General features: G+C 39.9%; 1 protein-coding gene across 4 annotated transcripts; it reads right to left on the bottom strand.

Moving 5' to 3' along the window:
* Positions 1–1,090: 1,090 nt before the first annotated feature.
* On the bottom strand, positions 1,091–20,466 carry Frq1 (Frequenin 1). 4 transcript variants are annotated; one of them, NM_001038764.2, is made up of 8 exons: positions 20,103–20,466; positions 14,543–14,822; positions 8,179–8,203; positions 8,002–8,050; positions 7,343–7,432; positions 6,268–6,346; positions 6,051–6,139; positions 1,091–5,846 (listed from the first exon to the last, which is right to left on the bottom strand). In NM_001038764.2, the coding sequence occupies exons 2-8, from the start codon at positions 14,604–14,606 to the stop codon at positions 5,679–5,681; spliced, it is 564 nt and encodes a 187-aa protein (NP_001033853.1). In that variant the 5' UTR covers positions 14,607–14,822; positions 20,103–20,466; the 3' UTR covers positions 1,091–5,678. The 4 variants fall into 4 exon arrangements, with proteins under 4 accessions (NP_001033853.1, NP_573271.1, NP_001259673.1 ...); NM_133043.3 differs by having other exon boundaries at positions 14,543–14,776; NM_001272744.1 differs by having other exon boundaries at positions 20,241–20,466.
* Between the last annotated feature and the right edge of the window lie 2,417 nt (positions 20,467–22,883).

Genomic DNA, 22,883 nt, shown 5'->3' with positions numbered 1-22,883 from the left:
AGCCTTTTATTATAAATAGTTGGGCTGCCTAGATAAACACGATGTCGACGCCTCTGTCGCTGCCTCTGCCCGCTGCGCTGCCTCAGTCGACGCATCTGCGGGCAAAATTCATTACTAATTCATGTCCAATTTCCAACGCCCGCGGCACGCACAAAAACCGCCAAAAAGGTAATCAAAAATGCGCACCCCCGCCACAAAAGTGAAAAACGGCTAAATGAAAATTATCAAATGTCAACACTTGTGGCAAAGGCCCAGCCATGGAAATTATGAAAGATTAAGTGCCTGGCTGGGAAATATTTCCAGCTCATTTGGGCAAGAAAATCGGACTGCTTTCCCTGAGAATCTAAACAGCCAAAACTAAGGAAATTCATTTAAATTAATTGGGCTTAAGATTGGGCTTATAGATTTTCCCATGTAAAGAATTAAATTGGTTTCTTTTCCATGGCTCATTTTCGTATGCCTCGTAGTCCCCAGTTATTTCTGCTTATTGAATTTATCTTAGCCAAATTTCGATGGCGTTCAAGTGAATTATTGTATCATCAATTTGCCGGACGAAGCACTCGAAGCAAACTTGCACAGCACTGACATGTAAGTACATTAATTAGTATTAAGTACGACATCAATCCGGCAAATAAAGTTGACCCAACTTGCTACACACTGTTAACATGTCCGTCTGACCATCTAGACACTTGAAGTTTGCTTTGTGCAAACATTATACATTTATGTGCTAACGCTGCGTATACGTTACGTTTGGGGCCAAATCCATGTAATCGCCATGTAGCTGTCTCCGTTGATTGCGCATACGCCACGTGTGACTGGCCATAGCAGCTAATGGCCATTAAACAAAACGGCAAAGCATCGCCCATTAAGAGCTCGACAATTAAGTTTGAAACTTTCATGTATGTATGTATGTATGTATGTGTACATACTTGGGAAATCCCCCCGAATGTGGCAGCACTTTTCCTAGCAGCTGACGATCTCCCAGGGCTTGGAGGTCACAGGTCACATACTTACCCCTATCAAAATAATTGTCCAAATGACCCACGCCACCTGCGATGGTGGGATTAAAATTTTTAATTGAGGCATAATGATGGTAACGATGGTGCTCGCTTTAAAATTTTTATTTGAAGTAAGTAATATTTGTTTGACAGTAACAAGATAAATTTTCCATTCCCCCTTAGGCGATTACTTAAAAAAAAAAAATAATTAAGTTTCTTCCTTGGTAAAAGAATTTGATTTTCATTTGTATGTTCTATAAAGTTTTCATTTCATGTTTATGTTTTCATGTTTCTTATACGTTTTGCATGTGTGTTGTTTTGGTTTACACAATAATTGTTATCATCGACGTTGCCATATAATCATAATAATAACAATCGACATAATAATGATGGTAAGTAAAGGCAAATAGAGTAGTACACAGGATATATCGAACAAAATGAAAGTCGAGTCAAGGTAAATGGGAGAAAAAAATTGGTTTCATTTTTTGTTGGTTTTTTTTCGCTTTTTTAGCATATCATTTCATTTCGTTTCGTTTGTTTGGTTGCTTTTGTTTTTGTTTTGTTTTGTTTTTTTTTTTTTTTTTTGTTGTAAAATATACGACCTTTTGCTTAAACTGATGTTATTTTCGTTACATTTTCGGCTTTGGTTTTGAATTCTTTGCGACTTTATACATTTCGTTTTGTTCTTAGCAAGGAAATCAGATTCAAGTTTGCTAAAGAATATCACTAAAAATGTTATTAATTCCCCACTATCTGCCGCTATCATCTGATTTAAACTCCTATTTACGCATTATCAGACATTTCGCTTTGGATATCTGTGTATCTGCCATGCAATATTTTATTATAGTTATTATGTCTATTTAGCCGGTCGACTCGTTATTGCGGAGTGTGTATATAAGTTATGTATATATTTATTATCGTATATTTATTTATATATATATTTACCCATATATATATATATATATATAAGTATATATGTGTATATAATGCATGTATAAGTATGTAAAATATTGCTTGTGAAACGTTTAACTTGACATTCGTGTGGTTTGTCAACGGCGGTGGAAAGAAACTCATCTTCGACTTCTGCTACTGGTTTTTCACTGCTTTTCACTGTTTTTCACTGCTTTTCAGTGTTTTTGCGGGAAAAGCTTCACTCGCCGGCCCATTGTAAATTAATATAAATATTTCATAATTCTCGTATTCTTTTTTTGTCGGCTATTACAATTGACTTGATTCATTGCAAACCCATCCAATTCGATCCACAAAAAAAATTCCTTGCTCTAACTTACTGTTTTTATGATTTTACTTCTCTGCTGCATTTTTGCATATTTGCATTTTTCGCATTATTATTATAATTATTTTTCGTTACTTAAGACCCGTTATATTTTGGTGTTAACAAACTTATTCGGTACTCCTCGTTTCTGTCAGTGTGCAAGTGGGTATGCGCGTGGGTATGTGTGTTTGTGTATGTGTGTGTGTGTGAGGGTGTGTCTTGGTGTGGTGTGCGTGATTCACTTAGTGTTATTTACAATTTGATTTTCTTATTTCCGCCTCAGCCGCCTGCTTACAAAAAAAAAAGAGCGGTCAACGTGAAAATTGCGTTGCGTTTTCCCCGTCGCCTCCAATTTAATCTGTCACATATAATAGTTTAGTTAATATTATTTATAAATTTCTTTTTTTTTTCGTTTCGTTTCGATTCGTTTCAATTTCTTTTAACTACTAGACTACTACAGACACATTTGTTTTGTCAGCTATATCACTTTCGAATTATTTAATTATTGATTAATTTTCGCATTACGTTTATTGTTAATATACTCGTACAAGTGTGTGTTTGTCTGTGAGTGTGGGTGTGTGTCAGTTTGCGTATGTGTGTGTGTGTGTACTATATCTTGTATCTTTCAGTTTGTTTCTTCGAAGAATTTCAGTGAGGTTTATAGAAGCGTTTTTGTATTCGATTTTTGGTTTTTTTTTTATAGTTCCTTAACTTGCTTTCGATTGCTGTGCTTACTATATAGAGTATATATAAGTTTAGGCATACACACATATATATATATATATATTTATATATACATACATGTGGCTATGTGTGTGTGTGTGTGTTTGGGGTAAAGTGTTTGGATTGCACGGCATTTGACTTTTGAATTTGTATCGTATTTATTCTTTTAGATCGGTGATTAAATACATGGAAAGCATAGGAAAAGATAAACGTAAATCGATCAATTGGGAATGTTCGTTCTCAAAGAAGGCAAAGCAGGCGAAATCATAAGAAATACTACTACATACATAGGCACTATATAGATATACAGTATGTGTGTTAGCGTGTGAGTGTGTGTGTGTGTGTGTTTGGGTGAGTGTTAGTGCTTGTGTGTTTTCAGGGAGTCCGAAATCTCCCTAGATCTAGATTACACAAAGGCGACTAAACGGGTTGTACTTTTTTTTTTTTTTTGGCAGGGGGTGGTGGGGGGCGTGAGAAAGCGGGAGATTCAGTATTTATAGATAGTCATCGGAATAGTAAAACGGTTGACTGGTTTATTGAAAAATCAATGCAATAATAAAGCTGAACCGCATATAGAATAGAAATTAAATCGTATGATGGATTTGTTTCATTGTTATACTCGTATATATATATATCTATATATATATATCCTAACTGCTCCAACTTCCATGCTTCTGCTGCGTCTCGAGGATATTGGATATACATTTGTGTATATATATATATATATGTTCATGTTCTGGCTGTTGATGTGGCTCTGGTTGTAGCTGTGCGTTCTTTGATTAGTTTATCATTTATTAATGTCTTCACTTCGCAGCTATTTCTGGACTTCTGGAGCTGTGGTTCATGGGTTCATGGATTCATGGATTTCTGGGCACTGTTCTCAAGACCTTTGGATATCCTTTTTCTGTGCTCATCCTGCTCCGCCTATTGTCAATATGTTCGTGTTGTTATTGTTGTTATTGTAAATATGGTTTGGTTTTGGTTTGGTTTGGATTGGTTATTGTTGTTGGGAACGTATAACGCTTAACGGAAAACAAGGCAAAGCAGAATATACAGATAGAGAGAGAGATGGAGAGAGAGAGAGAGAGGGAAAGAAATATAGATAGAGGTAGAAAGAGAGAGAGAGAGAGATTGCGAGCGAGCAAACGAAAGCAAACACTTTTCTGCGCCTGTTGGGTATGCAACACTATTTGTACGCTGGCGAAACTCATCTGCAGATTTAATCTCTTTTCGCAGGGGAGCTGCATAAAAGCCGATCAAGGTGCGTTTCATGACTGCAAGGCAGCTGGCTTGAAAGTACATGGATTGCCTCGCATTTGAGCCTGAAAATAAACACACTTCTGCTGGTGCTGGTTGGTTATGGAACTTGCTCATAAATCCTCTTTCATTTCTCAAACAAGTCCTGGTCAATAAAAGCAATTGAATATCGGAAGTTGGGGTACCGAAGTGATTGGAATAAAAGGAAATTTCCTATGAACAGAGAGACCTTCTAGCTAAGCATTCCTTTTACATGCACTTGCAAAAACTTGAGTGTTGCCGCAATTAAGTGATCAAATCGACACTGGCACTAATTTATGGGCGTGTTAGTATTGATGGTAATCAGAAAGTATTAAGTGGTGTAATCTCATTATACCTCATCTTCGATTATTCAAATAAGCCAAAGTGAATGCACTTGGAAGTGGGTAATATGTGTAAGTATCTCTCGTAATCGTTAAAGTGTTTCATTTTTATGATATTTTCAAGCTAGCTCCCCTCTGCTGTGCGACGCCCTCTAAACTGTGAACTCTGAACTCTGTTCGTCCTGTCTGCGGCCACTTATCGGATTGATACTGTATCTATATGTGTATATATATATATATATATATTAAGTGTGGATATAGTGGCTGCTGTTGGCTGTCGTGAGTGGAATTAGCTGACTCGGATCGAGTTTATATAACTCGCTTTGCTTCGAAGGCTGCACAATTGATGCGTAGGCTTAGTTCGGCTCTAATTGTATCGTTTAATTGTTTAGTATAGTTATGCTGATTTAGTCGTAGGTTTAATTAGTTTACTCGTAATTGGTGTATGCTTCAAAAATTGATTTGCGCCTCCGCGCCATTCGATTTAATTTAAAATTAGTATTAGTTTATTTATCTTTCGACATTTTTTTCTTCGTTTTGTTTTTCCATTATTGCTATGAACTGCGCTCTGACTACGCCATGATTTCCTATATATTTATATTCTGGTGTATATTTAAAAATTAATTTCATTTTCGGTATTTTTTCGATTTTTGTTTTTTCTTTTCATTTTCATTTCTTTTCGGTTCGTTTGTTTGGATTTCCATCTCGTTAGTTATTCTTTATCCATATATCAAAAAATTATTATCATCTTCAGTGTCGCAAGCGACGCGCGGAGAATCGAGAATCAAGAATTGAGAATTGAGAAAAGCGTGGAGAGAAGAGAAAGTGAAGAGTGGAGAAGCGAATGCAAACGAAGCGGCAGGGGGCGTGGCACCGTACCAGCCTGCCCCCACCCACAAACTTCCATACTTTTTTATTTAATTTGTTGTTTTTTTTTTTTTTTTGTTTAAGCGGGTTTCGATCAACTTGCAGTATCAATATCTTTTTATTTCAGTTTATTGCGCGCTTGGTTTTTGTGGAATTGGAATCGGGTCTGTTATCGGTAATCGGCCATTGTTAATCGATTTAACCACCACCTAAACTTAACGCCTGAACTATACGTGGATCAGCTTTACTACCCTCACGAAATTCTTCTAATGTTAATTTGCCATCGTGGTTTTTGTCCATCTGATCGAAGATCTTGTCCACTCGTTTCTGCGGCGTGTTCTCGTCCTCCGATTGCGGCTGCTGTCCCTGTTTTCAAATAATTAATAGGATTTCAAATATTATTGTTAAATCTTTACTTAGCTTAACGACTCAAAGCCAAGCGTCATTTTAAGCTTAAACGTGCTAAACTTAAGCATAGTAACAACTTTAAGCCTAACCTTGAGTTGGCTCAACTTTTTTTTTACTATTCAGCAGTGAAAAGGGTAAGGTTCTTAAATCCTAACCACTTACCACCATCTGGTAGATCGCATCCACTATGTTGTACATCTCCTCCCGCGTTATGTAACCATCGTTGTCCACATCGTAGAGACGGAAGGCCCCTGTGGTTGAGGCATAAATAATGGTAAGAAAATAATAATGAAAGTATTGATGGATAGCTGGGTTTTTGTGACCTGTTGTTTTTTTTTTTTTTCTTATTCTTTTTGTGGAAAAACATGGCGCCACTTACACTGCAGTTTTTCGTCCAGGTTGCCCTTCGATGTGACGGATAAGGCGCGTATGAACTCCTCAAACTCAATGGAGCCATCCTGGAGAGCCATAAAAACGGAATGGGCAGGCCGAGAAAAAAAGAGAGAAGAAAGCGGGCACACACACACACACACCCACGCAGCGGTAAGGACACAGAAAGACACACACACACACACGCGCAGTGAGACAAAGAAAGCAAATCAGTGCAGACATCAGACAGTTGACATTCTGTGGTTGGTCGGAACGGGGAGGGTAGTGAAGGGGCGGGCCACGCCCATGGTCCATAAATAATAAAAGCGAAGAACAACAAAAGCAGCCAAAATTTATGATCACCCACGCCATAAACTGGCCAACAGCGGTGAGAGTAAAGGGCATTAACCAGCTAAAATCAGTTTATTTTGTGGCTGTCTCACATTTTTAGCCCACGTCAGCACACTGAGAGAAAAACTAGCCCGAACCTTTGTTAGGGGAAAATAGGAAATTGAACTTAAAGAAAATGTTTGTAAATATTCTGGATATTCTGGTTTTATGCTAGCAAATTCCTTGCACCATTTTTTCGTTACCTTGCCAATGTGCCTCAATTGAATATTTACCTCACAAAAAAAAAAAACATGGCAACTTTTATCCCATGAATACAAATCATTCGATGTTCAGCGTATAAAAACTTCAGTTAAATATTTCTTTTGCTAAAAATCCTTTTGCATATTTATGTTTATGCCAACAAAATCCCTTTCAAATCAAACAAATGCCTTTTGTAAATATTTTAGGGCTGGCGAATGTAGGGAATGAAAGTCTGGTTTTTTTTCGAACACTGAGCAATAACAATTTGTATCTTATAAATACAAATGATTCAATGTTAAACAGTTTTCTGCTTTACAAATATTTACGTTTTGCATAGTATGTTTAGTTTACAAAAGATGTACCGCTGAACTACTTATATACAAAATTATGGAAAACTTTTAAAAGCAAATGGATTGGAAACTTTTTTGGTTTGTTGGCGTGGCCAGCCCCAGTTTCTACTGGGAAATAGGATCTTGAATGGATTGAATACTCACATTGTTCTCATCGAAGACGCGAAAGACGAGCGATGCGAATTTACTGGGATCGCCTTGTGGAAAGAATTGTTTGTATATTTTGATGAAGCCCTGAGAAAAGTGAGAAACAGATAGACGGAGAAATGGAGAAACGAAGAAGGGGGCAAAAGACAAATGTAGATGAATCAATTAGAGGCGTGCCACATATGCGTATGCGTTTGCGTATGCGTATGTGTTCGTGTTTGAATAATGCGCGCATTAATAAACTTCATTATCAACAAACAGCCAACGACGACAGCAGCAACATCAACAACAACAACAACAACAATAACTCCAACATCCACTTCGACATCCACAAAAGGCAATGTCATTAGCAGCCGGGGGTCGTCAACACATTTGGCCAACCCCACGAACCCCAAGACCCCCCACTTGTATTTGTGTTATCCTGGCGAAGGACCTCTCATGTCTGATATGGCTGCTGTCGTGGAATTAGCAAACATAAATCGAGTGGAGGGGCGAGGTTGGGTGCAAGGCGGAAAATTAACTTAATTAACCGTTTGACTTAAATGAATTGGCCACGCTCAGGTGGCCAATTTACACACACACACACACAAACGCACACACACACACACTCGACTGCGCCTAAAGGATGTTTAAGTACACATATCCCATATACTCACTTGCTCCGTGAGCAGGCCGTTGGGGCAGTCTTTCAGGAATCCTTTGTGCCTGGCGGGTGCAAAAATGTTTGATTTATATTCAGTTAATTCGCGGATATGTTATATATATATATATATTTAGATATATATCTATCTGCCAGATATGCCGCCCGCTGGCATTTTTGCCAGCCAACTCACCATTGACGTATTTCTTTCTCTGTGACTGAAAATGAAAACAAACAGAAAATCGAAGTGGATTAAATTTTTATGCGGTATTTGAAATATTTACAAGGTGCGATTGAATTATTTTGAATTGTTTCTGGCCGAATATGCTAAACCGTTCAATTGAGAACACAAATTCGTGTGGGCCGTGTTGTTATCCGAATGGTACAGTGCGTTACAAACCTGCCATGCCAGCTGACAATAGCAATGGCTTTTTTACACCGAATTGTTTATTTACACACGAGCTGTCACCGAATCCACAAAGGCCGATGAAGGGTTTGGGAATTGCAAATAACATCGGATTAAATTCCAACATTCGGTTATCAAAGGCTAGTCAGCAATTCGCTGATTGAATAACTTATACCAGCTGGCTTAGATTTTCGATACTTTTGGCCAGCAATTTGGGATTTAATCTTCTTATTACTAACACTATTGATAAAATCACTTAGTTTTGTAGTATAAATATGTAGATTTTATAGGTGTAAATAACATAAGCCAGTGCATTGCACGTTTATATTGTTTAGTTATAACTTAATGATAGCCTTAAGACAAGTAGTTAATTGCTCTTTTATAAAAAAAAAAACATGGCATTACAGAAAATTATATAGGTTATCAAAGAATATTGCATTCACAATTAAAAGTAATTGTTGCTGGAGGCTATACTATGTATATTCCATATAGTTGAGACTGCTGGCTTCTAAATCAATTTTCTCTCTGCCGTACAACTAATGAAATCATCGTTGCTAAATTATTCATTCATTATTGATTGGCGTTCGATGGAGGCGGGATGGTAGGGGGTCGGTAGTTAGGGGTTGGGGCTAGGAGAATTCCCAGAATGACCTCTTCATTATCCATTTCTATGTGCCCCACACTCCACACTTCTCGCATATGCAAATGCTGAACTCATTCGGTTCGAGTCCTGAATTATCTTTCATTGTCTTTCGACCACGCCCAGGGCTTCATCTGGACCTGCTCCATCTCCTGCTCCTGCTCCTCCTGCTCCTCCTCCTCGGCTTTCTCTGATTTTCCACCACCTTCTTCCCTGCCCACCATTCATGCATATAAAAATGTTCTTTGTTTTGCTGGCATAAAATGTTCACTGTTTGCTTTCTTTTTCCCCCATTTTGCTTGGCCATTGCCATTGCCGTTGGCCTAATGGCCGTTTACCAAACGTTTAAACGCCGCTCACCCCCTTTGGGAGGGCCACGCCCCCCCGCCTCGCATCCTGCTTGCGTCCAACCTGACCGAGGCCATATCCTGATCCCAGGTCGTCCGACTGACTCCTGGGCGTGTGAATGTTGCACATGTTCCCTGACCAACAGCAGCTGGCAATTGGAAAACAGAAAATAAAAAAAAAAAAGAACAAGAAAAAAAAACAAAAATGAAAACATAAATTCACGCAAAATTACACACATTCGAATTGCTTTTGAGGGGTTGGGTGGTGTTGCGTGGTCAATGGCCGGCAATTTGGGCGGCGTGAAGAGGGTGCCAAGGGGGGGGGGGGGGGGGGGGGTAGTGGTGATGAGTGGGCGGAGTCACGCCCCCAGGGAGCTGGGCAATTGGAAACGGAGCTGGAGACGGGCTATTGACTCGATGGCTGCCAGTTATCTGCAGCGGCCACTCGCATTATTCATGGCACGGTGGTTCATATATCATCTGTGTGCCCAGCCACATGCAGCAAAGAAAATGCACTGAAAGAAATGCGGCGCAACTGTGTAAAGACGCCCAGCAAAGAGACCTCTTGAACAATTATTATTATTACATTTAAATTTATGGCCAATTTGAAGTCCCCAGAATAATTTTATATTATTATATATTTAATTTTTTAATTTAATATTCATATTTTCAATATTTAATTAACAAAAAAAAAAACTACAAATGATTATAATTTTATTTGGAAAATCTTTAAGAGTAAATCCCTAACTTAAAGTGCTATCCCCAATTGCTTTGCACTCATTTTCACTCTGTTTCCTTTAGCTTTGGGTTATCATTTTTCATTTTGATTAGCTGCCTGGCAAAGGAATCGCTGCAGCATTTGCATTTTAATTAGCCGCAGAAAAAAGAGCGCTTCGTTGGTTTTAGACCCCTCCCCCCCTATTAAACGCCCCCACCCATGCCCCTGGGCATATCCTTGATCCATTATGTGTTGTCCTTATCCCGCAGGGAATGTCAATCCGGCGGAGTCAACACAATTGGCACAGCCAGCGCCAGTAGCAGAATTGATTGGTAATCGATAGCCTGGCTAAAGGACCAACACACAGACTGAGAGACAGAGAGACAGGACCCACTCTTCCTTTTTGTATTATTGACGTGTGGCATGTAAAAATATAACGGCATTTAAGAGGCAGCATTGTGTGTGCCTTTCATTTTTTCCACCATCGTTTTTTTTTTTCTTTTTTTTTTGTGTTGTATGCCTGTGCGGCGTCACTTGTTCGCCTGTATTGATTGTAAATAAAGAGCATATTGCTCATACGACTTGTTGCCATCGGTTCCAGTTTACCGCCCCCCCCATTCGAAATGCATTGTCATTCGCATATAGCACGAGTCATTCTGTCAGCTCAAGTTGGCTTGAAAAAGATTGCGGATCAGCATGGCAGGATGTGGGTGCTAGTGGCACTAGTGGTAGAGTGGCTCACCTTTTTGCAAGGAATGTGGGGCCCCGTTTTCCACACCCATGCCAATCGATTGATGACCGAGCATAACATATTCATTCCGTTGGGCCATTTGAATGTTGCCCATTCCGCAATCACAGCGTGGTATAAAATGTATTTTAAATAACAATGTTTTTGTCATGGTCGAGTTAATAGTATTGTACAAATAGCATTTCTCATGTTTTAATTGCCTGCTTTTCCTATCGACATAGGGCTAAAATAAAATATGCTTTTAATTGCTATCAAATTCGATGCGCATTGGCAAAGATTGGCGAAACAAAAAAGAGCGAAAACAATTTACTGCTGGCGAAATTGTTATCATTTTCAAATCGTTTTGTTCATATTTTCCGCTTTACATGGCTTATTCCATTGTTTTTCCAATTAAATTCAATTTAAATAAGTAATAAACCCAGTGCGTAGACACCACAGATTGGCATTCTAAAATTGATTGTTTAAATAATATTTGAATATGCTTCCAAACTTACAGCTTAAAAAGTGATTAAGGCCATAAATTATTGCGTTTGGAGAACATACGTTATGTTAAGACTGTACCCAATACCTAAAAGCCATTATTTTGCCAACACATATTATTTAAGCCATGTTATAACGACCATTTTGCTTCATTGCCAATAATTCCGAACATAAAATTATTAGAACAATGTAGTAGAAATCTGGCCAACAATAGAATGTCACACCTGGTTGGGCTCGTAATCGAATTATGAATTGATTGAAATTGAAGCCAACCAAGTTTTGTGATTTAGTACAATACAATATTCGCCACGAAACAGATAATAAATAATATGATATTCCATCACATTGCCACTTGCCTTTAAACATTTACGTTGACAAAATTTCAAAATATACAGAAAATCGAGTTATTCTTAAGTCACCTTTTTGTACAAATTGCGCCAGAAAGTGTTGGTTATATTTGGCTTAGACCAGTAACAACACGATAACCCTTTACACTCCGAACTGCTTTTCAGTTAGCCACGGGCACTGGGCTGGTTTCGACCCTAATTCGAGCCACCATGAATGAATGTGTGGCCCAAACGCACTGGGGAATTTGCATTTGCTATCACCCCACTCTCCCCACTGAACTAATCAAATTTCTGTCCGTTTATTTATTTATTCAGTTGTGTGGGGGGGAGGCAGGGGAAAGGTGAGGGGCTAGTTTACGGCTGCAAAGGGCTAAGACGATGGGCGCTGAGGGTTAGTTTAATGTCCAATTGATTGGCATGTCAATGGACAGGACAAATATTGACGCAGGCCAGCAGAAATTGTTCATACGACCCGTTGGCAATAAATTGAGTCCTTAGTTGATTCATTTGCTTTGCTTGGACAAGCAAATCTCTGCCAAATAGCAGCTGTTGCACACACACACACACACATACACACACACACACAATGGGCTTTTCGGCTTGCGGCTCGCAGAATGGGGGCGGTGAAGCATTCGAGGCAAGAGGATTACAATTATTGAGTTGCATATTTAAGCAGCGTCCAATGAATTCCATTTCAGTGCAGCTCAGCCTCCACAGCACAGCCAGCCAGCCAAGACAAACAACTTCAAGGAAAAGCCATTAAAAAACGGTGAAAACTTTGGCAGCAATCTGTCAACACTTTTCCTCGGTCCTCTACCTTATTTTCCAGCTGTTTTTTTTTTTTTTTTTGATTCGACCAGGTGCCCCCGAATGCCCAGCGGTAATTATTTATACGCCCGTCGAGCCCTTCGCCCCCGCCGGGTTAACCCCTGACCGCAGAATAAGAAAATACAGCGAGGAGGCAAACGAAAGCAATTAGTCACAAAAGTTTTGGGCTCGAAAAGTTTCTGACTTGCATTTTTAAGAAGCCCAAATGGCCGAAACACAAAAAGGACCAAAAGCTCGGTGCCAGCTAAGTAAATGTAATGTCCTGCTTAGCAGTAAAAACAGCGGCAGATAAAAGGGCACTTCTCTTGCAGGAGCTACAAAAGATACAGATGCAGAGACACAGAAGGAGATACAAAACGTAACGGAAATCGGTAGCGGGTCACGTAAAGCAAGGGTAGTAACTAATAGTAACAGTTAACACAACACATTGTATGGGCCACAAGAGTTAGCCACAACAACTGGTGAAACGGAGCAACAAAGCATACAATTAATGTTCAACTTTGTGGTTTGAAGAAGGTCGTAAAAGGTGAGCTGCATTACCATAAACGTAAAGTGCAGTTTCAAACGTGTTGCCGCTTTCAAGATGTGACTTTTTTAGAAGGAATATCATTGAGAGGACAGCTCTATTATTATTCCTAATTACTGGACCCTGATTGAGTTATCCCTGTATAGATTTGATGTCTAGAACTTAAGCATTCCGATTTACAGCCAAGTTTATAGCTTGGGCTATAATATCCTTCGGAATGCCAACGCTTTTTTAGCCAAGCTCAAGTCGAAAGCAGCCATAACTGCAGCTGTCAGTTTCAGCAACAATAACATGTCAATTTATAACAAAGTAGCAGCAAAAGTGGCTACAGGAAAAAGCGATAAAATTAAACCATAAATGTCAAGTGCTCACCGCTCCCCTCTTTTATCCAGCACGGGGTAACTCAATAGCCGCAGGACGAAGGATCCTTTCGCACTCCATCTATGCACCGAACTTGAGCTAGCTGGCTAATCCCAAGTTTCTCAATCGAATCGAATCGAAACGAATCGAATCAAATCGAATCGGGCTCAGATGTTCGCCGTCAGTTGGGGCGACTTTATTGCCAACGAGTCCATGACTGATGATGAGTCAGTCGCCGTCGCCGTCGCCGATGAATAAGTTGGCTGGGAAAACACTTTTGAATTATGCATTTATCTGGCTACCAGATATCTGGATATCTGGCTATCTACGTACGCGGAAAATGTCTGCACCTTTGCGTATTTTGATTGATGCTCGGCGAACGAAAACAAAAACAAATCGAAATGGGGTAAATGCCAATCGAAGGAAAATGGTAAATGAGTTTTGGGGCAGCAGGAGGAGGAAAAAATGAAAAAAAAAATAATGAAGAGCGAGGGCATAAATGCCTGGGCAAAACAAACAAACAAACAAATAAATAAATAAGAAAACGGAATTATTACAAGGTAAATCAAAGGGCGGGGCAGGAAAAACACGCTGCAGACATTGTGGATGGAAAAATAATAAAATGAGCTAGATGTGGAATTGATATAGTGTTAGTATTAAGCGAGCTCAGTTCCCAAGGGTAAATGCCAATTTTTGTAAGCAATCCTGGCGATTAACGAAACAGTTGAGGTCCTTGATTTAAGGGGATAAGGTATAACAACATGAATTTATAAAGTGTTATTTAAGCTACCATTTAAAGGTGTGCCATTATATGTTATAATTGGGTAGTTTATTTTTATATTTACTCTGTGTCATTTGGATGCCATTTATATAGCTTTATATATATTAATTGAATTCATTGCGAAAATTAAAATTTATTATTAATATGCCACATGTGCTTTAATTAACTTTAATTAAATGTGCATTAAAATGGTAGGTTTATCTATTTTTTCATATTACTGCCTAAGTCTGCTGAAACGCACAGTCACTAGATAATTAAGTACTTTTGCTGCTGAAACGCACTGTACCACTAGTTAATTGAGTACTTATGCTGCTGAAATGCACTGTACCATTTGATATTTGAATATTGAGACATTTTAGTGTTGCGATTTACTTACAGTATGTGTCCGTTGTTAAGCGATCGATGGTATCCTGTTTCAACTTGGAGCTCTTTTTTCCCATGTTGTTCTCTTGTTGTGGCTCCCTAGTTGTTGTTGCTGTTGTTGTTCTACCTCTTGTTGTTGTTGTTGTTATTTGTTATTTGTTGTTGTTGCACTTGACTGCTATTGCTTTTTAGTGGCAAACTTTTTTGCGCTGCGCAAGTTCGTTTTACTTTGCAATTTTTGTAGTTGCTTTTGTTTCGGTTATTCAAAAGTTTGCCATAAGTATTTTAATATGCTTTATAATTTTGTTATAAAAAAAAAAAAAGTTAAATGCGAGGAAAGTAGGAAAGTGTGGTGCATAGTTCACGGCATATTTGCTGATATTAAATCTATATATATATATATATATATGTATATAGATTCATACATATATACGGGTTCAATTTTGTTGCATCTCAATAACGGACCAAGATAGTTTATAAAAAGTTCTGGCCGCACTTTTTTCCCAGCTCAATAACTTCTCGAGTGGCGCTTAAAAGGAGTGTGAATAGATCTTATGCGAAGGATGCTTCAAATTCAGTTGGATTTTCATTTTGGCCACCCACTCGCAGGAGGCTCATCCATCAAAAACCCATCGATAATCCCTCATGTGTCCTGTGTCTTTTGATTAAAAACTATTTTTACTTGGCTTTTCGTCGCTGTTCAATTAGTGATTTTCCACACAACAACAACAACGCCGCACTATGATTATAACGAGGCCAGAGGCGTGCCGAAAAAAGGGGCGCTTTTCCATGGGGTCGTTGTGTGTGTGTGTGTGTGTAGGTGGGTGGTGGGGCGATGTATTGAAAGGCATAAAAATACACAGAGCGACACTTTTCAGGTCAACTCTCGACTCGAACTTTTCATGACAGTTGGCAACAAAAAAAAAATCGTCTAGATGTGGGCGGAATGGGGGGGTGGGGGCAGGGACAGAGGGCGGAGGGCGGAGGGCGTGGCCCGCTGCAGAGGATGCAAACAAAAGCGCATAAAAAACTTAACCCTGTGTGTGCCAAAGGGGGTGGATGCGGGCTGGTGGGGGCGTTTTCCTCTGTTGCCTTCTGCGGTTGACGCGAATGGCATAAAAATAAGTTGCCTTTGTATTTTTTCTCCTCTCTGCCACCAGAGAAAAAGGAGAGCGAAGCGGTGGAAGGTGGCGAAGGGGGCTCCGTGGTATGCAATGAAATAAATTCTGTTAATTTCAGATGCAGTCCCGTCGAGATGTCGCATGCAAAGCGGTCGTATCAAGTGCAGCAACGAAATCAAAAACACTCAATCCCCGGGGAAAAGTCAGGAGCTGGTGGTAAACGTGACGGAACTGCTGTTCATCGCCAGATATCCGAGATGATCCCTTTCATCCTGACAGCACGAAACTTAATTTGTGCTCCGGAATTGTGTTCAAATCAAACCAATTGATCGAGGAAATCGCGGACCTTCTCAAGTGCTATTAGCTGATAGGATATATGCTTAAACCAACTAATTCCAATATAAAATATGAGGATTTACTTGAGGTTATGAGGCTGATAAGCTAATTAAATCAAACGTTCGTATACAAGCGAACGTATCTTTTCAAAAGAGTATCTTCATAAGAAAGTATCTTCAGATAGAGCAGATGACCTGTCCTTCGACCTATTCACCCATTAACTATGAGCAAAACTCTTCCATGTCAGGAGCCTTGGCATTAAGGGCCCGAAATGACTTTCATATCCCTTTCGCTGGATAACAAATATGGAGAGTTACTTGAGGTAATGGGGTCACCTGCTTTCGCTTTTAATGAACTCATTTTTATTGTTGGGCTGGGCACAATTATGTAAAGGCTGCCAGCCAGCAAAGAGAGAGGCCCTCCAATATCTTCGTTCAAGTCGTGTAAAATTCTTGTTGCTTTTGACTTTGTTTGTTTACAAAACTGTCGCACACAGAGGCACGCAAAGTGATACACCCACACACTCACTTTCCTACTCTCTCCCTTTCGCCCTCTCTCTTTCTCTCCTCTCTCTCTCTCTGTCTGCCCTGCGAACATGAGCCATTGGCATTTGCTAACTAAACACAGTTTGTTCCTCTGCGTGTGTGTGTGTGTGTGTGTGTTATCATGTCAGGTGTGCTGCCGCGTGAGTGTGTGTGTGGGTGAGTGCGTATCTGTGTGCGTTTGTCGCAGTGTTTCAGTTTCATTCTGTGTTGCCTTTTACAACGAGCGACGACGAGCTCAAATTTGTTCACACTAAAAATATTTTTACGTTTATTTCGTTCACAGCTGGCTGCTAATGCAGTGCCAACGAGCGGGATGGCACTATTTAGACAGGGATGCAGATAGCAGCAGGTCCTCGCTATCTACCTCTACACCCCCTCCCTTGCTGGCCCAAAAAAAAAAAAAAAAAAAAGTCCTGGCTTGTAACTCGACTCGTTTATCTGTCTGAATGTGTCCTTCTTCCCTGCTTCTCTCTGTCTATGTGTGGGTGTGTGCTTATTTTTCATACTGCCTGCAGTTGTTGTTGTTGTCTTGCCCGCCCCCGCCTCCTCCTTCATCAGCCACTCCCCCTCTTGAGCCAGCCGCCTCCTTTTTATCCTTCAGCTGCGTGTTCATCTCGCGTTTAGCCCGCGAGCATGCAACACTTTTCTCGCACTCATCTACACTTGCCAACAAAAGTGGGACCGAAAATGGGAAAAAGGGCGAAGAACTGCGCGCTGGAGGAATTGGAATGGAAATGGATGTGGATGTGGGCATGGCCAGGGGGATCGGGATCGGAACGCAGTGAATGGAACGGAGCGACGCGCAAACTTATTCGAATGAAATGGATTGTAAACGATACCCGAAAGCTGGGCTACACTGGCAAAAAAAAGCGAATAGTATATTCAAAATTGTAAGCAATTTCATTGAAAGCGGTGTCTTAAAGTAAAAGCAATGAAAAGGAAAGTCGCTGTGCACAAAAAGAAACCTATTAACTTGAGGTAAATTGTTTATAAAGTAAACAAACAAACATAGAAATAAATTATTGTATTTATTGATTAGCGATAGAAATTGTTGAGTGTTAAGCTTCCTAATTTTTAAAAGTTCAGAAAATCCCAAACTATTAATGCAAACCACCTTGTTTTATTCACAGTTTTGGTGGTGCAAGCAAAGTTTGTAGATTTCAAGGATTTTGTAGCTTTTATGCTTATTTTAAATCCAAACTGCAATTTGTTGGTTCCCGGGTGATTACCACCGTTTTAAGCACTTTAAGCACTTTGATTGGCGAACTGCAGAATTACCGATTTCTGGCTGTGTAGAAATGCAAATGAAGATTGAGCTGGCCGACGGCAGGAGGCAGGGAACCCAAGACGCGGAGCCCACAAAGGCGGGGCCGTCACCCCGCATTCACCACCACGCGGAGGTGGTAAATTAATTTTTACACCCACATTCAGCCACATTCAGGAATGGATGACAAGAACTTCATCCACTACCCCAAATATGGGGCGAATGTCTCGATGCAAACAATGCAGAATTCGAGAATTTCGAAGATTTCGATGAGCGGAAAAGGATCCCGAAGGTCCTGAAATGGCGGATGGCCAGATAGACATGGCGGTCGGACTGCAACCAGAGTGTCGAGGGATTGCCTAAATGTCAGTGAATACCTTAAGGCGATTGGATTAGGCCGGGCCAAGAGCGGCGGTTGCCAACTCATCTTGGCAATGGAAATTCCGCCGAGTATTTAATGTGGAATTCCTGGGAGAAAAGTGTGATTGGGTTTGCAGGGCTTAGCAAACTAAATGCGGCTATCACAATTGAAATATTCATGGCAACGGGCTAAGTGCATTTTAACATGAATTTCGAAATTAGCAAATCGGACAGATGCCAAAAATATTTTCGAGGCTGCTAACTGACAAGTAATTGAAATAGATGTACTGCGAATGTGAAAATTTATAATTGGTTTAATTTGTACATTATCACCATGAACTTAGCATTAATTTGGAAATTAGAAAAGCAGACTGAAACCAGGCCAACTGAATACCTAGAAAATGAAATAAATTTACTGAGAATATGGCAAGCTGGAAATTTTTAATTGGCTCAACTTGTTAGCATTTGAGCTATGCATTTAATACTCGGAAATTATTCAGATGCCAAACGAATACGAATTTAGTTGCTGAAATTCCAAAATTTTAACTAAGGAGTTATACTTTATTAATCAGAAAAGTTGGTCTTCATAGAAACTTATTAAGCTTATAAATTTATGGCCAAATAAATCTTTTTTAAATATTTCAAAAAGACAATAACAAATACAAGCACATTAAAATGAAAATATTTGTGTTTCAAAAACATCGAGTTTTGTGAAACCCCAAAGAAATGTAAGGACACATATTTAAACACGATAAAAGCAGTTAAAACCTTTAAACTTTAAAGGATCTTGAAGTCTATTTATGAGGAATATCTTAAAGAGTAACATCACTTTAAAATGGCTTACTATAATTGAATATAATTGAATAAACGTTTGAAATAGCATAACTGGGCATTTAGTGGCCACATCTTGCGGTATCAAATATCCCAGTTAGCAGATCATCAAATGGCGGCAGATTGCATCTATTAAGCCCGGACAGATTGGCCAATTTGGTTGCAAATGAGCGAGGCGGACGGATAAGATCCGTCCTCAATTCGGCTATTGCAGCTATTTTCGTGCCAATTCCGGAATTTGTGCGGACGTTTTGCCCATGGCCAATTAACAAATAATTGATGCAAATTAAAATGCATTTTGTAGCGCCGTGTTTCGATTTGTTCTCTCCCTTTATTTTGTCACTCGCAAAAAAAAAAAAAATGGAAAAGGATTGGGGGACGAAAAAAGAAACGAGGAAATGACACGCAAGGTGAGAGTTGGGGACTGCATTTGTGATTACGGACGGATTGTGTGCGGATGATTGCGGCCATTGATGGATGTTAGAGGGGAATGGAAGAGGTTGAGGGGCTGGGGATTTTGAGGTGCCTGCCCCCCAAGTGAAAAATGAGAAAACTGAGTCCTTGGAGGTTAAGTCTAAGCGTCGCGACACAAGTTCGCTGGGCTGGGAAACTTATTTTTGTTTACATAATCCTTCCACGTTGTCTCGCTGCCCAATCCCCTTTCGCCCCGCCTCACCGCCCCCGCGTTTATTTTATATATATATATATTTTTTTTTTTATTTAGCGGCAGCTGCTGGACCGCAAAACGTAAATTTGGGTCAAGTTTTGTAAGCATAACGAATGGCAGAACCAAAACCGAAACCAAAACTAAAAACCCCAACCAAACCGAAGGCATCCCATATGCATAAATGCGAAAGTAACCTTCGTCTTGCCCTCTCTTTCGCCTCTCAAGCTATCTCTTTCCCTGTCTGCCTGCGGGTGTGTGTGTGTGTGTGCGTGGGTGTGTGCGTGTGCGGATCCCTTTTGTGTAAATTAATCTTTGGCTGCCGCACAAAAGTATGCTACACAAATATAAATAAACACTTGATCCCTTTGTTGATTGTTTCTTTTTGTTTTTTGTTTTTTTGTTCTGCGGCACAACTAATGTTTTCATTTAATTTTCGCACTTTTGCTTACTTTTTTGTTTGTCGTATTTGTTTCGTTTTTATAATTTATTATTTTTGCTTTGTTTGCTTGACGTTCGTATTATTTAACCGAAAAAAAAATGTCAACTATTTTGCAGGATTGGAACTTGGAAAAAAAAGGAAAACAAACCAACTATTTAGGTAATGGCTTTATTTTGTTGTTATTGTTGGTTGTTTGTTGCTGCCACTGGCGGCTAATGTTGTTGTTGCCGTTGCTGTAGTTGTTGTCGATTTCCGTGGACCGGAGAGCGCGCTTTGTCCTTTTGTTGTTGTCGTTGCGAACCAGCGATTTGATTGTAAACTTAAAAACCTGCCGAGCTGCGTTGCGTTTGTTTGGCGGTCAAATCAGCGACTGAAAGCGCTCTGCACGCTCCACGGCGAACGGAATACGGAATATGGAATACGGCGGAATGTGCGGCAGTACGGCCAAACGGCTGGCTATATGTGTGTGCGCTATCAACAACTGAGAACTTTTTTGGTAACATTCTCAATGGGTCGTGGTGAGTTCGAGTTGGGCACCCCTTCTACCGCCCCCTTTCTGCCATCACTTCGCTTAACACACTACGGTACTCGCGACTCATAACTGACTTATATAACGCACACATATGCAGGCATTTCAGTGAACTCACCACTCGAAACGATGACGAAGGCGCAGGCACCGAAGCTTTTCACCACACTCACCCACTCACACGCTCGCTCTCCCGCTCTCTTCTCACGCGTCTCGTTGTGTGCGTGTTGAGGCGCCTCTGTGTGCGTGTTAAAAGCTGCAAGAACTTACAACAAAAAAACTCGAAGAGTTTAGCAGCTGCGGAGGACCAAAAAAAAAAAAAGAAATGTAAGAGGAGGAAAACCGAAAAGCCAGCGCAAAAATGGGCCAAAAACGGGGACCCCTCGTGAATATTGAACTCCATGGAAGCGAAAATGGCAAACCCGTGGACACCAGTTCTGCAGCGGGAGCCATCGACAATTACCAGAAGCTGGCAATGGTCTTAGATAAGAGCCCAAATCGCCAAAGAGCTGGGAAAAGTCGAACAAGAACTGGGACAATCAGCCAAGCAGTTAGCGATAAATTTCCCCCCACTTTGCAGCACACAGCGAAAATAACAGTACGGCCCAATGGAAAGCGACGATTTTCCTACAATCGAAAACATTTTCCAACATTTAGTCTTAAATTTAGTTTAGTTAACTTTTATTTATTGAAGTTTACCATCATCGTTGGGTTGCCTTTTGTTTATTGGCTTAATTGTTCAATTTAATAAAAGTAAATAACAATATAACAAACAAAAAAATAAAAGTTATTGTATTGTATTGCAATTAACCACAAGTAAAAGAAACTTGAGCAGATTATCCCAAAACCGAAGTTGCATTTTATTAAATTCTGCGATAAAATTAGCTTTTCATCATATTTTCATCTCCCTTTCATTATTAGCTTAAATACATAAATATTTAAACGTTTTAAGGTTAATTCGAATAGGTCGATTAATAAATTCGAAAATGCTAATAAAACGAAGTGTATTTTGTAGTTTACGACCCACATTTACCATTAAAAAATGCTGTGTTTATTCATTCAGATGGAAATGGTCGATTTATCACAATCCAAGGCAATTCCCAATGTTTTTCAGTTGCAATTAAAAAGAGATAGTTTTTTTTTTTTTTTTGAATCAGACGGATTTGTGTTTGCTTTTACTTCGTGTGTGTTTTTGTGTTAGAAAATATGTATGCAAATATATACATATATATAAGATCTTTAATGGCAATATACTTGAAAATACTTATATAAAATTATGATAATTTTCAGCGAACTTGCAACAATATAAAATTCTCAACGGTTTGAACATTCTTTCCAATTCTACGAATACTTCGCCTTTTTTCGCTCTGTGTAGCAGCAGCAGTTGACGGGGAAAAACTTTATCACCAGAGCGCTAGATACGCGAAATCCTAGAGGCGGGGGAAAGTGCGTACGAGCGACGGGCGCACCTCCAGAACGAGTCCTTCTCCCCCCAGACATCCGACCCCCCCCCCTCCTAAATTTTCTTCTTTTTTTTTAAGGATCCCTACGCTATGACGTGGCTGAGTAACAATCCGGCAATCCAACAAACGAACAAACAAACAAATACATGGCATAACACGATAATAATAAAAATACAAACATTTGCCATTGCGTGTCCCTCAATGACGTAACCCCCCCTGAAAACACACAGAAAGACAAAGACAAGTAGAGGTGGTATGGTGGTGGGTGGGGGGTGGGGTTTTGGAGTTGGGGTTGGGGCTTCAAGGCGCCCCAATGTGGACGGACAGGGAGGGGCCAGTGAAACCACATCCAAGTGGGTGGGCATTTTGCCGGTACGAAAAGCGCTAGTTGCTGGCTGAAAATTTACATTTTGCTATGTGCGCACAGTGCGGCACAAAAGTGTAAAAGTTACAAGTAACTTGTAACACAAAAGGGTATATATTGAATGTGTTTATTAGGATTTATTGAACTATAGTCAGATTTAACGTTCTGTATTTAAGGAGTGTATCTTAAATCCATCTTCTATGTAAAATTATAAGCAGTAAGTTAACCGTTTACTTTGTCGCACTGCCTTACAGCACCGCAACGCACTGTACTTACACACATCCCAGTGGCGGCGTGGCTTTTCCAGTTGTTGCCATGCCCGTTAATTGCCCAGCCAATGGCCGCATCAGTTTTTACGGCCCTCTGGAGGACCATGAGGTGTTAACCTCGGTAGCGAGACATCTGCGGATTCTCGCCGATCCATGGGCCAGTTCATTA

This window comes from Drosophila melanogaster, chromosome X (genome assembly GCF_000001215.4).
Source record: "Drosophila melanogaster chromosome X".
Taxonomy (NCBI): domain Eukaryota; kingdom Metazoa; phylum Arthropoda; class Insecta; order Diptera; family Drosophilidae; genus Drosophila; species Drosophila melanogaster.
This window is presented reverse-complemented; position numbering and strand designations above follow the sequence as displayed.